Source organism: Macaca mulatta, chromosome 2, assembly GCF_049350105.2.
Source record: "Macaca mulatta isolate MMU2019108-1 chromosome 2, T2T-MMU8v2.0, whole genome shotgun sequence".
Lineage (NCBI taxonomy): Eukaryota > Metazoa > Chordata > Mammalia > Primates > Cercopithecidae > Macaca > Macaca mulatta.
The window spans coordinates 92,674,196-92,692,038 of record NC_133407.1 but is presented as its reverse complement, the minus strand read 5'-3'; the positions used below and the strand labels follow the sequence as shown (position 1 = coordinate 92,692,038).

General features: G+C 38.2%; 1 protein-coding gene across 1 annotated transcript in view; it reads left to right on the top strand.

Annotated features, from left to right (window-relative positions):
* Positions 1–17,843, top strand: part of CCDC39 (coiled-coil domain 39 molecular ruler complex subunit) — a 64,288-nt gene that overhangs the window by 41,726 nt on the left and 4,719 nt on the right. Inside the window, exons 14-16 of the mRNA XM_015131565.3 lie at positions 8,593–8,716; positions 17,092–17,251; positions 17,692–17,798. Of these exons, the coding sequence (XP_014987051.3) occupies positions 8,593–8,716; positions 17,092–17,251; positions 17,692–17,798 (391 nt within the window). The remainder of the gene's footprint in view (positions 1–8,592; positions 8,717–17,091; positions 17,252–17,691; positions 17,799–17,843) is intronic.

Genomic DNA, 17,843 nt, shown 5'->3' with positions numbered 1-17,843 from the left:
TAATTTTCAGCTTTGAAGTCTGAAAAAAAACCCTCTGAGTATTATATTAGCTGCATCCCACAAAAAAATAATACTGCCATTTTTTTTCTTTTTTGCCTTTCCTGTCTTTCAATTGTCATAGACTTTACTTTTTAAACTTTATTGAGGTATACTTGAGATATATAAGTTGCACATATTTAAAGTGTACATTCGATAGGTTTTAACATATGTAATATACCAGAGAAACTATCACCACCATCAAGATAAGGTATCCGACACCCCTACAAGTTTCCTTGTACCCCATTGTAATTCCTCCCTTCAGTCCTTCCCCAGTGTTTCTCTCTCCAGACAACTGATCTGCTTTTCATCCATATAGTTTGGATTGCATTTTCAAGAGTTTTATGTAAATGGAATCCAATAGTAGGTCTGCCTTTTGTCTGGCTTTTTTCATTCAGCATAATTATTTTGAAATTCACCCATGTTGTGTATATCAATATACATTCCTTTTTATCAGGGGTTGACACACTTTTTCTCTAAGAGCTAGGTGAGTAACTTACAGTTCCTTGCAGGCCATATGGTCTTTATTTTTTAATTTTTTCCTAAAATTTTATTTCAATAATTTTTGGAAAACAGGTGGATTTTAGCTACACAGATAAGTTCTGTAGCAGTAATCTGAGATTTTGGTGTATATGAACCCAAGCAGTGTACACTGTACTCAAAGTCCTTTATCCCTCAGGTCCCTCTCACATTCCACCCCCTACAGGTCCCCAAAGTCCATTTTATCATTTTTATGCTCTTCCATCCTCATAGCTTAGCTCCCGTTTATAAGCGAGAACATAACAATATTTGGTTTTCCATTCCTGAGTTACTTCACTTAGAATAATGGAGTCCAACTCCATCCAAGTTGCTGCAAATGACATGATTTTGTTTCTTTTTGTGGCTGAGTAGTATTCCATAGTGCATTTTCTTTATCCACTTGTTGGTTGATTGGCATTTAGGCTGCTTCCAGTCATTGTTTTAATAACTCAACTTACTCAACTCTGTCATTGTGGACTGAAAGCAGCCATGACAATATGTCAAAAAATGAGCATGGCTATTTTCCAATAAAACTTTATGAATATTGTAATTTTAAATTTTCATGAAATATAATTCTTTTATTTTTCTAATCACTTAAAAATTTAAAAGTCATTCTTTGCTTGTGGGCTATCCAAAAACAGGTGGCAGGCAAGATGCTTTGCTGACCCTGGCTTTCTCTGGTTAAATAGCAGTATTCCATTGCACGTGTTTCCTCCAGTTTGTTTATACATTTACCTGCTGATGGACATTTGAGTTCTTTAAAATTCTTAGCTATTATAAACAAAGGTGCTATGAACATACATGTTCTTGGTATGAATATATGCTTTCTTTTCTCTTGGATAAATACTTAGGAGTAAAATTGCTGGATCATGTGGTAGGTATATAACTTTTCAGGAAACATTAAGAAATTGCCATGTATTCATTATTTCTGTCTTTCCAGCTTTTCATTATTTTTACTGAATTTTGTTTTGCCTTTTATTTGGAAAATAAACATTCTAATTTTAATTATTTTGTTGGTTATTCTTAGATTTAAAAGAAACTTTAATCATTTTTGTATGAATATTGAAAATTGATTAGTTTCTATTATTTTCCCCTTCCTAAAAATACTACTTTTAGCATCTTTTACCTCTTCTTTTCCTCTTCCCATCTTTCACATATTGTTGAAATACTGATGATAGTCTCTTGCCATTGTTTTTAATATTATGTCTTTACTTTTTAAAAAACTCCTTAATGTGCACTAAGCTGTAGATACAAATGTCAGCAACAATTTAAAATTACCTATGTGTTTTGTTTCTTGATTTAATTTTTTTTTCATGTATCCCTTGTCATCATTCTATTTTCTTGGATTTCATTTTCTGGAGTATGATTTTGAATGTTTTCTCAAACTGATGTTTTCTGAAACTTTGCAGTCCTTGTATGTTTAATATATATTTATTCTCCCCTAAACTTGAATGTCAGAACATTGTAAAGCATTGACTACAGTGTTGTTTATGAGAAGTCTGATTATAGATTAATGACATTTATTTTGTAGGGAAACTGGGCTTTGTTTTCTTTCTGGAAGCTTTGGGACACTCTATCCTTGGTGTTTCATAATTTTCTTATATGTTTCTGGGTGTTTTGTCATTTTAAAGTTTCTCTTGCTTTACCCTTCCTGGGTGAACTCTTTCAGTGATTTAAAAAAAAAAAAATCTTAGGTTCAGGGGTACACGTGCAGGTTTGTTATATAGGTAAACTTGTCATGGGGGTTGGTTATACAGATTATTTCATTACCCAGGTACTAATCCTAGTACCCAATAGTTATTTTTTTTTGTTTCTATCCCTCCTTTCACTCTCCACCCACCAACAGGTCCCAATGCCCATTGTTTTCCTCTTTGTGTCCATGAGTTATCATTTAACTCCCACTTATAAGTGAGAATGTGCTGTGTTTGGTTTTCTGTTCCTGCATTAGTTTGCTAAGGATAATGGCCTCCAGCTCTATCCATGTTCCCGTGAAACACAGTATCTTATTCTTTTTTATGTTGCATTGTATTTCATGGTGTATATGTGCCACGTTTTTAAAATCTAATCTGTCACTGATGGGTATTTACTTGATTCCATGCCTTTGCTACTGTGAATAGTGCTACAATGAACATTTGTGCACATGTGTCTTTATGGTAGAATGACTTATATTCCTTTGGGTATATACCCAGTAATGGGATTCCTGGGTTGAATGATACTTCTGCTTTTAGTTTTTTGAGGAATCACCACATAGCTTTCCACAGTGGCTGAACTAATTTACATTCCCAACAATATTGTATAAGCATTCCTTTTTCTCTGCAACCTCACCAGCATCTGTTATTTTTTTTTTTTTGACTTTTTAATGGTAGCCATTGTGACTTGTGTGAGATGGTATCTGTAGTTTTGATTTGCATTTTTCTAATGTCTATTGAGCTTTTCTTCATATGCTTTTTGGCACATGTAGGTCGCCTTTTGAAAAGTGTTCATGTCTTTTGCTCACTTTTTAATATGGCTGTATTTTTTTCTTGTAAATTTGTTTAAGTTCCTTATAGATGTTGGATATTAGACCTTTATCAGATGCAGAGCTTGCAAAAATTTTCTCCCATTTTGTAGGTTGTCTGTTTTCTCTGTTGATAGTTTATTTTGCTGTGCAGAAGCTTTTCAGTTTTAATTATATCTGTCACTTTTTTTTTTTTTTTTTGTGATTGCTTTTGGCATCTTCATCATGAAATCTCTGCCTTTTTCTCTGTCCAGAATAATATTGCCTAGGTTGTCTTCCAGGGTTTTTATAGTTTTGGGTATTACGTTTAAATATTTTATCCATCTTGATTTTTGTATGTGGTGTAAGAAAGGGGTCCAGTTTCAATCTTCTGCATATGGCTAGCCAGTTATCCCAGCACCACGTATTGAATAGCAAATCCATTCCCCATTGATAGTTTTTCTCAGTTTTGTTGAAGATGAGATGGTGGTAGGGATGCAGCCTGATTTCTGGGCTCTCCTGCTGCATTGGTCTGTATGTCTGTTTTTGTACCAGTACCATGTTGTTTTGGTTACTGTAGCCCTGTAGTGTACTTTGAAGTTGGGTAACGTGATGCCTCAAGCTTTATTTTTGTTTAGGACTGCCTTGGCTACTCAGACTCTTTTTTGGTTCCATATGAATTTTAAAATGTTTTTTTCCTAGTTCTACAAAAATGTCACTGGTAGTTTGACAGAAATAGCATTGAATCTGTAAGTTGCTTTGGGCAGTATGGCCATTTTAATATTGATTCTTCCTATCCATGAGAAATCAGCTTTCTGCTGATTTCCTTGAGCAGTGTTTTCTAATTCTCATTGTAGAGATCTTTCACCTCCCTGGTTAGCTGCATTCATAGGTATTTTATTCCTTTTGTGTTGTGTAATGGGATGGCGTTCCTGATTTGGCTATTGGCTTGGCTGTTGTTGGTGTATTAGGAATGCTGGTAATTTTTATATGTTGATTTTGTATCCTGAAACTTTGCTGAAGTTTTCTATCAGCTGAAGCAGCTTTTGGGCTGAGACTATGGGGTTTTCTAGATATAGAATCATGTCATCTGCAAACAAGGATTTAGATGCTCTTTCATTCTCTTTCCTGACTGCTCTGTCCAGGACTTCTGATACTATGTTGAGTAAGAGTGGTGAGAGAGGGCATCCTTATGCTGGTTTTCAAGAGGAATGCTTCCAGCTTTTCTCCCTTTACTATCGTGTAGGTTTGTCATAGATGGCTCTTATTATTTTGAGCTATGTTCCTTCAGTACCTAATTTATTGAGACTTTTTAACATGAAGAGGTATTGAATTTTATCAAAAGCCTTTTCTACATCTATTAAGATAATCATGTCATTTTTGTCTTTAGTTCTGTTTATGTGATGAATCATATTTATTGATTTGTGTATGTTGAACCACTGACAGCTTGCCCCATGCACCTTGAAAAGCCGCAGGCACTCAATGTCAGCCCATGAAAGCAGCCACAGGGGCTGTATCCTGAAAAGCCACAGAAGCAGAGCTACCCAAGGCCTTGGGAGCCCACCCCATGTATCAGTGTGCCCTGGATATGAGACATGGAGTCAAAGGAGATTATTCTGGAGCTTTAATGAGTGCCCTGCCAGGTTTTGGACTTGCATGGGGCTTGTGGCCCCTCTGTTTTGGCCAACTTCTCCAATTTGGAACAGGAACATTTACTCAATGCCTGTACCCCCATTGTATCTTGGAAGCAACTCACTTGTTTATTTTACAGGCTCATAGATGGAAGGGACTTGCTTTGTCTCAGATGAGACTTTGGACTTGGACTTTTGAGTTAATGCTGGAGTAAGACTTTGGGGGATTGTTGGGAAAGTATGATTGGTTTTGAAATGTGAGGACATGAGATTTGGGAGGCACCAGGGGCAGAATATGGTTTGACTCTGTGTCCCCACCCAAGTCTCATCTCCAACTGTAATCCTATGTCGAGGGAGGGACATGGTGGGAAGTAATTGGATATTGGTGGTGGTTTCCCCAGTGCTGTTCTCATGACAGCGAGTTCTCACGAGATCTGATGGTTTAAAAATGTTTGGAAGTTTCCCTCTCTTGCTTTCTCCTGCTGCCTGGTAAAGATGCTGCTGCTTCCCTCTTGCCTTCCATCATGATTCATGATTATGTTTCCTAAGACCTCCCCAGACATGTGGAACTGTGAGTCAATTAAATCTCTTTTGTTGTAAATTATCCAGTCTCAGGTAGTATATTTATAGCAGTTTGAAAATGGACTAATACAATGGTTATTCCTTTAACTGTGGTGTAGACAGAGTACAGTCAACAGACTTCTTTTCTGGATGTTTTCACAGGGCCAAGGCTTTGTGTGGGGTCTTTATTTGTAGCTGACTTCTTATCTTTGGTTTCACAGGAGGATATGTTAGGAAGTTATTTTTGGTGCTGAAGCTTTGGGGTGTGATCCAATAGGTGGTGCTTAGGTGTAGTGGTCAGTAGGTAGGCTCTTGCTTGGCTGTGTGGCTCCTCTATATTTCCTCACAGTTGCATCATGCTCTTTCTCAATGCTCTGTAAGTGTGGGCTCCTCTCTCACCTGAGTGCTGGCTGTAGATCATGGCTTGGTACTACTGGGCTGCCCACCACAGCTCTGGGGTGATCTCAGGGTTTATGTTTCTTTCCCAACTTGGAGGCAGCAGAGGAAGGTACCTTAGTAATGGTTGTGGCTGAGGGTCTTTTGGTTGTCTCCTGAGGGCTTCATCCCAGAGAGGTGCAGGTCAGCAATCACTGAGTGCAATAAAGCCAGGATGAGGTGGTCTGTGCTATGGGCCCAAGCTGGGGACACCCTGCCTGGTGATGAGCAGTAGCGGTTTATGTGATCCGTGGGAGATGGACTGGCTTCCTCTGCTTGGGTGGATTACAGCTTGTTGCAAATACAGATGAGGTACTTAGGGTCTTTGCTCCTTGGTTAATCTGAGGATAGCTGGGGTAGTACCACTGCACAGCCAGTGGTAGAGGCTTTTGGTTGCCCCTGGCGGTTCTACCTCTGAGAAGCATTTAGCTGCTGTTACTGGTAGTGTTCAGCTGGTGGGGTAGGAGGCTGTAGTGCTGGTGTGAGCTTGTGGCTTGCTGGGGAGCGAGCACGGAGTTAAGGGAGTCGGGATAAGACAGTGGTGTCTTTTCTGCATGGTGCCTTTAGTGTGCTGTAAGCTCAGGCATAGTCCTCAGGTTGTTTTTTCCCCAAATCAAGGGCAGCAGGGATAGAACTGCTGCTGTGGTCGTGGCAGAGGGGCTATCATATGCCTCAGGGAGTTTCCAGCAAACTCCAGTCCACTACCAGTGGGTATGCTCAGCCATGGGTGGAGCTGTGGTCACGGGCTGCGGTCCCTGTCTGGTGAAGAGTCGGGATGGGGGTTCCCAGGGAAGAGAGGCTGAACTCCTTTCTGTGTGGTTTCTTTTAGTTATTTCATTCAAGTTTTTCTTCAGGTCAGAATATTTTTCTATTTAATTTTTTTCTTACCATCATAGTTTCTGTTTTCTCCATTTGTTGCTCACTTTTAGTAGATGTTGGCCCTTTTAGGTCTGTCCTCCAGGTTTATTTTTTCTACTTGTATTTTACTTTCTCAGATATTCTTTCTCTCTCCCTATTTCCCTCTCCTCTGCCTCATCTCCCCCCTTGCCTCTCTCTCCAGATTGCTCATTAAATCTTTATATTCTTCACTGCTCTTACATTGAAAACGAAAACTTACTTGCAAGCACTGTTGTTCTTTCATTAGTCCTTTATTTTCATAGCAGCCCATCTTGTTTTATGGGTGTTTTTGGAATCAATAGCCTCTTCTCTTTTAGAGGGTACTAATTAGAACACTGAACATTGTCTTCTATGCATTATGTGTTAATCTCGGGTCTGTTCTTTGTTCATTTTGTTCATTTATGCTGTTTGCTTTCCATAAATGTTTGATGGTCCTTTGTTTTGTTAATATTTATTAATAAATTCTTATTAATTGGTGGATATTGGCAGCTAACTGGTAAGGGTTTCCTCTGCAATTAGGCGGATTTCTGGTTTTCTCCAACAGATTACTCCTCTAAATGGGAGGGCTGATTGTAGGCTCTGAGCTAGTTTGTCCTGTAAAGAGCATAATAGCTATTAAACAGGGTTAGGATTTCATGGTTACAAAAAGTTAGGAAGTGTTTGAGTGATGAACACTTCCTCTCATTCCTAAGTAGAACTGCCTTTCTTTTTCATTTACTTCCACTGTTGGGGAAGCCAAGACTTACTTCATGTTTTTACCTCTTTCTCTAGCTTCAACATGTATGCTAGGAACTGTGGTAACTTTCTGGTTATCACGGGAGCAGAAAGCATTCCTGGCATTTCTGTATGCTTTGAGGGGTTGAGGGGAATGGCCCAGAGGTGTTGATTATAGCCTCACAGATCACTCTTGTTCTTTTTCTTATTTCTGAGTTTGATTTTTTTCAGACTTCTTTGGTGGAAAATGGCTTCTGCTTCTGCAGTGGTCTTCCATGTTTGTATCTATTTTTTTTTTTTTCCACTAATCTTACCCCATCTGTTTTCCATGAATTCATGAAAAAATATTGTACCTTTCTGGTTCTCAGAACTGCTATGTTGCTGTTTTTTTTTTTTTTTTAAATCTTTTTTTTTATTTTAGAAAGGAAGAGCAATATACTGTGATTGGTCCACAATCTTGAAGTCCAGCAAGGTTTTATGATCACATACAGGATGAGTAAATATTTTCTGAGGAAATGAGTGATAATTTAAAATAAGAAAAACTGTAACTTCTGACACTATTTAAACATATTTTACCATGAGTTTTCTCTAGCAGTAGAAAAACGGGTAGGTTGAGGATTTCTTTTTCATCATGATAGCTTACTTTCATGAGTTTGTGGCAGGCAATTGTGTCACTCTCCATATTGCCATGCATATGTTAAGATTACTAAGTTCTTAAAAATAGCTCAAAAATATAAATTTACTAAAATAAAAGGAGAAATTAACCAATAGATTTAAGAATCTGAATCTGAATGCTGGAAGACAATTCTCAACCGCCCTGTTTGCACTATCTTTTTAAAGACATTTGAATAGCCAACAGCCTCAGAAACTAGAGGTAATATCTCCTTCTGGAGCAAAAATTAGGCATGTTTGCTTATTCCCCACTATAAAATATTTGGGTTACCTAGGCTTGAGATTCCTCAGCTGTGATGCAAATCTACCATGTGCAGCATCCACTTGAGCCCCTTCTTGCCTCCATGGGATGTAGGGAGCCAGGGGAACCAATGGCTATGTCATGAGAAATAAAGTCCTTTGTCTCTGAAACAGGAATCGTGTCTTTTGCCAGCAAAAGACACAGTGAAACTGTGGCAGGCTAACTTGTCAGCTTTCAAGTAGGGTAAATATCAGATCCTTCACACCGAATTATTAAAATGTGAGAACAAATTTAACCTGTTTTAGTAGTAACACAAATCCAAATGTCTTCAATAAGAACACCTGATAGTCCTTTAAAAATTTAAAAGTATGTTATTCATTTCTCAGTGTTTTTTTTTTTTTTCTTATTAGCACTGAGTTTCATGAGCGGCTAAGTAAAATTGAGAAGCTGAAGAATAGATATGAAATTCTGACTGTCGTTATGCTGCCTCCTGAAGGAGAAGAGGAGAAAACACAGGCCTATTATGTAATAAAGGTAATTTTAATTGATTCACAGTTATAATGGTATGTTTTCTTTGTTAACTCATTCATTGTAATCCTCTAAATTAAACAAAATAAAAAACAAAAAAACAAAATTGCAACTTTCCCTCCATGAAATCTAGCAACTATTTCACTTAGTTAGGGCCACTGTTACACTTAACAAAGGCCAAAACATTCATTCCTAAATGGAGATACTGAAAGCGCTATTCATTCTATATACCTCCAGTCTGTGAGGTCAAGCACTGCCCTCTGATTCCCAAAACTTACTGCGAACTTGCTCCAGAACTCTTCCTCTTTTGAGTTCAGGTCATTCTACTTGACCATTCTTTGACACTTTTTTCTTTTTTCTATTATTTGTGGCATGTCATTTCCCCTAGTCAAGATTCGTAATCTTTTTAAGACCTATTACCACTCTAAGGGTCTTTGGTATGCATGTGACAACCTGTTCAACACTTGAGGCTTAAAGCTTTCCTTGACTTCACTATAGCCACCCACACTTATGCCACACCCTGGCTGGACCTTAGCATTTCTTGGAGCTACACCACTTCTGAATTTTAAACTCCAGTTTACCATTATAGTCCTGGTAAGGCAGCTGTTCAGAGAAGAAGAGGGCGCTTCCCTGCCCTCATATTATAGGGAGACAGACCAGGTGAATCTGTTTTTTTTTTCCGATGTTTGACAGTAGTCTGTCATCCCATGGTTATCTCTAACCCATAAAGGGAAATTCATTAAGTGATGTGGAATTGAATGCTATTCCCTTTCTAAGCACTGCTATAGTCATTTTTCCCATGTAGAAAATACCCTGAACAGGAGTAATTTCCTTTATAGGAAGGTCTAGGATATTTCTCAAAATGCTACAAACAAGGGATGGAACTTGTAACTTTGACTCATTTCCCTGTACCGTACACAAATAGGGGTGAGATGATCTTCCAGTTCATACCTTCAGAGAATGGCTCTTGTGGATGCTATCTCCATTTGATTTCTACCAACTTAATTAGCCAAATTTTCTCCTGTAGCTCTTCTTCAAATCTGCCCCTAACAAATACAGCAAGTATAGTATGCCTGTCACTTTGTTTAAAATTCTGCCTTTCCTATGAGAAATCAGTCCCAGCTCTCAAAACGTTCTTATTACTTGTCAGTCTGTAATACCTCAGGCTTCTGCCCAAACACGACTTTTCTCCTCTCAGGTTTTAAAAGTTCCTGAAGGATAAAGGGTAGGCTCTTTTTAGGTGTTGGGAAATAGGGAGATGTTGCAATTCCAATTAAGTTTCTCTACCAAGTGGTGTGATGGGTTACCTAAAAGTACTGGTGTTAAGTGTGCCTTTGTCCATATCCTACCACTGCTTAGACAGGTGTCCAGGAGTAAGCTACTTAACCGTGTGAGGCCTAAGTTTCCTCACTTGGAAAATGAAACAGGTAATACTGTTACTCTTGTTGGGAGAAATGAGAAAATACATGTAAAGCCCTTGGGATGGTGTCTGGCACAGAATGAGTCCTCAATGTTAGTTATTATTGTTATTACTGTGATGATGCTGATTAACCTAACTCAAAGGAAAGCAGCCACATTTTATATGAAGAATATTCCTTCTGTTTACAGTGAAAGTGCTGGATAAATATCAGAATAATGATTATGTTAAATGAACTGAGGCTATCAGTGACTTCCTCAATGTCCTGATGCCGTATTTCTTATCTTCCATCTTATCTGGGATCCACAGCTTGGCACACAGTTATTCCCATTTTTTTTTTTGTTGTATAGCATATTTACACTTTTTACTGATAACACTTCACAAGTCTCAGATGTGTAAAAATGAAACTTAATAACTAAACTCAGTCTAGCTCGTATCAGGAAAAATTATGGCCTGAAAAATAGAGAAAAGCAAACCATGGGTGCAATGATGCCAGTGCAGGGTGAAACCAAAGTGCTGGCATTTTCTAGTGGGCCCTCCAGGTATTATCTGATTCTACAGGAGTGCACACCTTCGACTCTCTACTGACTAACTTATTTTACAACTCTGTAGGTATAGATAACTTGTAGACAACTGATAGTAACACAAGTGATTCTTGCTGCTAACAATGTAAATGAATTTTGGCCAGCAGAAATACAACTCTGCTCTGTAGAAAAGATAACCCAAGCATTAAAGTTTATTACACTAAAATATATTAATATGTTTTGCATCTACCAGCAAATTCACTTCAGCATTTCTGATTCTACATGTCTATAATATAAAATCTGTTCTTCATATTCTTCTTTGAAATAGTCTAAACATCTTACTGGCTCTTCATTAACAAGTTAAATAAAACCTTTAATAAATGTTCATTTCATATTTGTATGAGAATTTTTAACTATTTGAAAATAGTATCTTGGCATTTTCACTGCTGGGAAAAACCTTGCCAATTAGAAGTTAATTTTTGTTTTTTCAATGTAAATCTGTTTTTCAATGTAGTGGATTCTGTTTCTTGATGTAGTAGATTTAGGATTTAAATATAGTCAATTCAAAATTTTTTCCCTTCCCTATCCTTCTTATGTTACCTACAAAGGGATCTCTCCTGATGGATACATATATTGTTTACAAACACATATTGTTTATGACTGTAATAGAAATTTGATTACAATGCTAACCACTGTTGTCTTTTCTGAATGTTGTGGATTAGGCCTCAGCAAAACTATGCACTACAGCCAAATGCTGCCCACCACTTGTCTTGTAAATAAGTACTGGGAGACAAAATACACTTATTCATTTATACATTGTTATGGCTGCTTACATGCTACAATGACAGAATGAAGTAGAATGGCCCATAAAGTCTAATTACTATCTGGTCCTTTACAGACAAAGCTTGTCAAGCCTTTTTATTAGTTTCTGAGGGCTGCTGTTACAAAATACAATAAACTAGATGGTTTAAACAACAGAAATATATGTCTCGGGCAGGGCACAGTGGCTCACGCCTGTAATCTCAGCACTTTGGGAGGCCAAGGCGGGTGGATCACGAGGTCAGGAGATTGAGACCATCCTGGCTAACACGGTGAAACCCGGTCTCTGCTAAAAATACAAAAAATTAGCCAGGCGTGGTGGCAGGCACCTGTAGTCCCAGCTACTTGAGAGGCTGAGGCAGGAGAATGGCGTGAACCTGGGAGGCAGAGCTTGCAGTGAGCTGAGATCGCGCCACTACACTCCAGCCTGGGCAACAGAGCAAGACTCTGTCTCAAAAACAAAAAAAGATGAAGGCGTTGATAAGGTTGGTTTCTTCTGAATGCTATGAAGAATAACCTGTTCTATGCCTCTCTCCTAGCTTCTGGTGGTCTGCTGACAATCTTTGGTGTTCCTTAGTTTGTAAATGCATCACCCTGAAATCTGCCTTCATGTTTACATGGTGTTCCTTCCTGTGTCTCTTCACATAGTTTTCCCTCTGTCCAAATTTCCCATTTTAATAAGGACACCAGTTATATCAAATTAGGACCAACCTAATGACCTCATTTTAACTTGACTATATCTGCAAAGACCCCATTTCCAAATAAGGTCACCTTCTGGGGTACCACAGGTTGGGACATCAACATAACTTCTTATAAGGGACACAGCTCAACCCATAGCTCCTGTCTTTGGTCTTGTAGTAAGCTCCTGTCTTTGGTCTTTGTCCTATGGGGCATACATGGCTTTTTCATCAACTCTAGTACCTTCTTATATCTGACCCTTAAGGGCCAAACTGAAAAATATAATTAGTAACCAATGAAGGACTAGTATTTTTCAAACCTCATTTCCAAGTTTCTCTTAGTCTTTGCAAGGAAACAGTCTAGTTCTGTCCACAATTTAATTAAACTGTCCAATTAAAGTTACTTGAAAATGTTGGACAGAAACTTTTGAAAGATATATCATCTCTGATTTAGAAGTGAATGGAATCAGAATTTTAGAACTTCAAGCTATACATGGAATTATATTAGGAATTGGCATAAAATGAACAAATTCAACTCCTTCATTTCAAAAATGAAGAAACTGACCCAGTAGTCCACAACTAAAATCTGTTTGGCTCATTCCAGCTCGGTCTCCCACTATACTATTATATTTCAAATGAAATGGGGTTACCAATTTGAGACTCACAGAAATTAGATATAATTTCTATAATTTTTTTTGCTAAACTTTTTAAAATTATGTAATACTTATCACAAAGTATGTGTAACTAATGATCTGAAGCACAATAAAACAAATGCCAGTGAAAATGTTAAGAATGGAAATATTACTAATAAAACTTACCTTTACAATTCCCCCTGCCCTGCTGCAGGCTGCTGTGAAACTGACATATAAGCAGACGGCACTCCCCACAGCTTCCTACCCATGTAAATCACCTGAGGAACCACAACCTCTCTGGCCCTGGGCCCATAGCTGGTGCCATTTTGAGAATTTAATGCTGGGCTGTGCCTTAAAACACTACTGCAGCTACCACCTGTCCAAGGTGGGAGAGGGGTGACCAGGCACTCCAGTGCACCCCTAAGACAATTCCCACGACCTTGCTACTGGCTGTTGTGAGACGGAGATGTGAGAAGACTGCACTCCTCACAACTTCTTACCCACCTGCACACCTCACCTAAGAGGGACCCTGCACTCTCTGGTTGCAAGGCCACAGCCAGCACCATTTGGAGCGTTTAATGCTACACTGTGCCCCACATTTGGGCCAAGTGCAGGCTGACTTGCTGCAGCTGTCTCCGATCCAAGGAGGGAGAAAAGAGACCAGGCACGCCCATGTACTCTGGTGACAATTCCTGCCACTCCACGATGGCTGCTGTGGGATTTCCTACAGCTTCTTACTCATGCTGTTGCACCTTTGAGAAAGGTTGCACCCTCCCTGGTGGCAGGCCTACAGCACAGCCACCACAGCCCATACCTGAGTATTCTGCCAGTGTCTCGGGAACCACCCCATCTCTGACTGTCACAGCCAGCACCTAAAGGTACTACAAAGGGGCCTGAGGACTAGTCTGCTGGCCCAAACCCATCCCCCAAGTCCTCAAGTATGCCATCCAGGGGCCCAGATAGTTACCAGCCCAGTGCATCACTGCTGGCACATGATCAGTCATGCTATAGTCTGTTGGGGCAACTTAACCTACCAATACCACCACAGCTGACACCCACTCACGTGCACTACCAACAGGCCAGAGGACCAGCGTGTCCAACCCATTGCAGCTACCAGCAACACCAGTGTGGACCTTCTGGGTTCCAGTGAGTTGCTTTACCACCACTACTGCCATTACCTGCATCACACCAGCTGTCCAGGGGCCTGAAAACCCGCCTACATGTCTGGCCCATCATTCCCACTACCAACATCTGAGCAAGCTACCCAGAGGCCCAAGAATCAGCCTTCCAGGACCCACTAACACCAGTGACAGCACAAGCTACTCTCGGGCCTAAGAATAGATACACTCAGCCCACCACTGCCATCAATGGGGCCCAAAGACAGGCTTACCTGGCATCCTAGACTGCAGCAAAACTTCAACAAAGGTCAACTAATAACCATACCTTAAGTCACTGAGGAAATCACAGATACCACTGACGTTGTGTACTGCCTAAGAAATCATACAAAGACCACACTACCACAGGCACCCCATATCAAAGCATCAACTACATATGTACATCTTCAGGAGAAAATCCTCCCCTAGGAAAGCAATTTCAAAAAAATGAGCAGAAGCAACTGTTACATGAGATATGCATCTATCTATCAATGGAAGGACACAGGAACCATGAAAAAGCAAGGAAATGTGAACCACCATATGACAACTGTTCAGCAATAGATCCCACTCAAAAAGAAATCCTTGAAATGCCAGATGAAAAATTCAAAATATTAATAGAAACTCAATTAGATGCAAAAGAAATCTGAAAACCAACACAAAGAAATCAGAAATCAATTCAGGGTATGAGCAAAAAATTTACCAGGGAGATATCTAAAAAAATAAAACAAAAAAACAAAGTAGAACTGAAAAACTGAAAGAACTACAGTACACAGTGGACACTTCAATAATAGACTACACAAGCAAAAGAAAGAGTCAATAATAGATAAGACAAGCAACAGAAAGAATATCAGACCTTGAAGACAGGTCTTTTAAAATAATCCAGTCAGACAAATTAAAAAAAAAAAAGAATAAAAAAGAATGAACAAGGCCTTCAAGATATTTCGAACTAGTAAAGTGACTGAACTTACAAATTATCAGTTATGCCTGAGGGGTAAGAGAGAGAAAAAAGCTTAGAAAGCCCATTTAAGGAAATAATTGATGAAAACATCTCAAGTCTAGTGAGAGAGTTAGACATCCAGATACAAGAGGCCCAGCAATCCCCAGGAAAATACATTTCAAAATAATACCTCATCGTGGTGTATTGTAATCAGAATGTCTAAAGTCAAAGTGAAACTGCAAGAGGGAAGTTAAAATTCGCAAGAGAAAAGCATCTAGTCACCTATAAAGGAAACCCCATCAGAGTAACAGCAGACTTCTCAGCAGAAATCTTACAGGACAGAAAAGAATGGGACAGAATTTTCAAAGCACTAAAAGGAAAACAAAAACAAAAACAAAACAAAACAAAACAAAAACACATCTGTCAGCCCCCAATTTTATATCCAGCAAGAATAAGCTTCGTAAAGGAAGAAGAAATACCATACCAAGCAAACACTAAGGGAATTCTTCACCACTAGACCAGTCCTCTAAGAAATGCTCAAAGGAGTTTTAAAATGGAAACAAAATGTCAGTATTCACCATCATGAAAACACACAAAAGTATGGGACTCAAAGGTCTTATAAAACAAACAAAAGAGGGAGAGAAAGGAATCACTGGCAACATAATAGAATTCTGGTATTTGTCTTTCTGTGTCTGAGTTGTTTCTCATCATCACTAATCATTCCAGAAATGTAAATTAAAGCCAACAATCAGAATGGCCATTAAAAGACAGAAAATAACAGATGTTGGTGTGGATATGGAGAAAAAGAAATGGTTATATACGGTTGGTGGGAATGTAAATTAACACAACCTCTACGGAAAACAGAATGAAGATTTCTCAGGTAACTAAAAATAGAACTACCCTTTGATCCAGCAGTCCCACTACCTGGTATCTACACAAAAGAACAGAAATCATTAAATCAAAAAGATACCTCCACTCTATGTTTATTGCAGCACTGTTTACAATAGCAAAGATGTGGATTCAACGGAAGTGTCCATTGATGGATGATTGGATCAAGAAAAGGTGGTATATATGCACAATGAAATACTATCCAAACAGAAAAACGAATGAAATCCTGTCTTTTGCAGCAACACAATGTAACTGGAGGCCATTATCTTAAGAGAAACAACTCAGACACAGAAAAACAAATACCATATGTTCTCACTTATATGTGGGAGCTAAATAATGCGCACACATGGAGGCAGAGTGTGGAGTGATAGACATGGAAGACTCAGAAGCATGGTGGGGGTATCAGAGGGACACGGATAATGAGAAATTACTTAATGTATATGATGTACAGTATTCCAATGATGGGTAGTACACTAGTCAACACTACACAATATATCCATGTAACAAAATATACTTGTACTCCATAATTTTTTACAAATAAAAATAATCGGAGAAAACTTTATATTTTTAATTGACTACATTCGAGTTTAAATACATACATCTCAGAACTGAATAAATTAAAATAAAATTATTAGTGATTTTGACTAAAATTTTTCTTGCATATATATACACACATATATGTATATATGTGCATACTATCTATGTCAGCCTTTAGGACGTTCTTTGGAACTGTTTAGGTACAGCTCTACAGAACCTAGCCCAGTGACAGCATTACCCTAACCTGGTAGAAAGTCACCGAGTATGTCCACTCTTAGAGGAAATAATTTCGGTCTTTAGCAATTCATAGACTTCAGCTTTTTCAGCCACATTTATTACAATGATCTTTTTATTAAAAATTATTTTTAAAATTGTGGCAAAATATCTTTTACTCCTAAATTTTGAAATAAAGTGTTCCTGAACCTCCTTCAGGCCAGAAACATTCCTCTGGTTTAATATCTAGTATCAAACCTCTCTCCCTCTCTTCCCAGTAATATTTATATTTGATTAACTCTTTGGCAATTTTTGCTGGAAAATTTTATGTAAGTCTTGGTTAGTTACTACATTTCCATGATGGTTTGAATTCTGTATCCTATGTGCCATATTTTGAAGGCCTGATAATTTGGGCTTCCACTGTAAATCAAGTGCAAGAAATAAATGCTTGGTGCTGTATGTAGGCCACAAGATAAACTGTTATTGTCACAAGTTAACTATTTTCTGCCCCAAAGACAGCCATTAGGCATTTCTTCCCCTAGTAAATGCTTTTATTCAACCAGTTCTATTCTGTACTTCATAGGCTGCTCAAGAAAAAGAAGAACTTCAAAGGGAAGGTGACTGTTTGGATGCTAAGATCAACAAAGCTGAAAAAGAAATCTACGCTCTAGAAAATACCCTGCAAGTGCTGAACAGCTGTAACAACAATTACAAGCAATCTTTTAAAAAAGTGACTCCATCTAGTATGTAGGAGTTAAAATTTTTTATACATATATACAGTGACAAGTGCATAGTTAAAAGGAATACTGTGAGACATGAAGAACAAAAGTATACTATGTTTGATTGGGTCAGAAAAACGAATCCCTTTTCTTTGCTCCCCCCATGCCGTTTTTTTGCTATGTGGTTTTCTAGGGTGTTACTTCCATTATTAGTTCAGGTTCTGTATGGCATATCACCTCTCTAGGGTAATTAATTCAAAAACTGAAAAAAATGGCAGCATATTGCTCCTCTATGTTGACAAAACAAGAAATGGCTACTACATGCCCATAGTGTTTTTCTACAATTGGATATAAAAGATTTAACCTTTCTTAACAAAAATATTGGTGCAATTTACATAACACTTTAAAATTTGATTTCTACATAGCATGTTGAAATTTTAAACTAAAAATGTTCTACATTTCAGGTGATGAGTATGAGCTAAAAATTCAACTAGAAGAACAAAAAAGAGCTGTTGATGAAAAATACAGATACAAACAAAGACAAATCAGGGAACTTCAAGAAGACATCCAGGTAAATTCTACAGACATTTTAGTAATATGCCTTCAATAAAAGTCA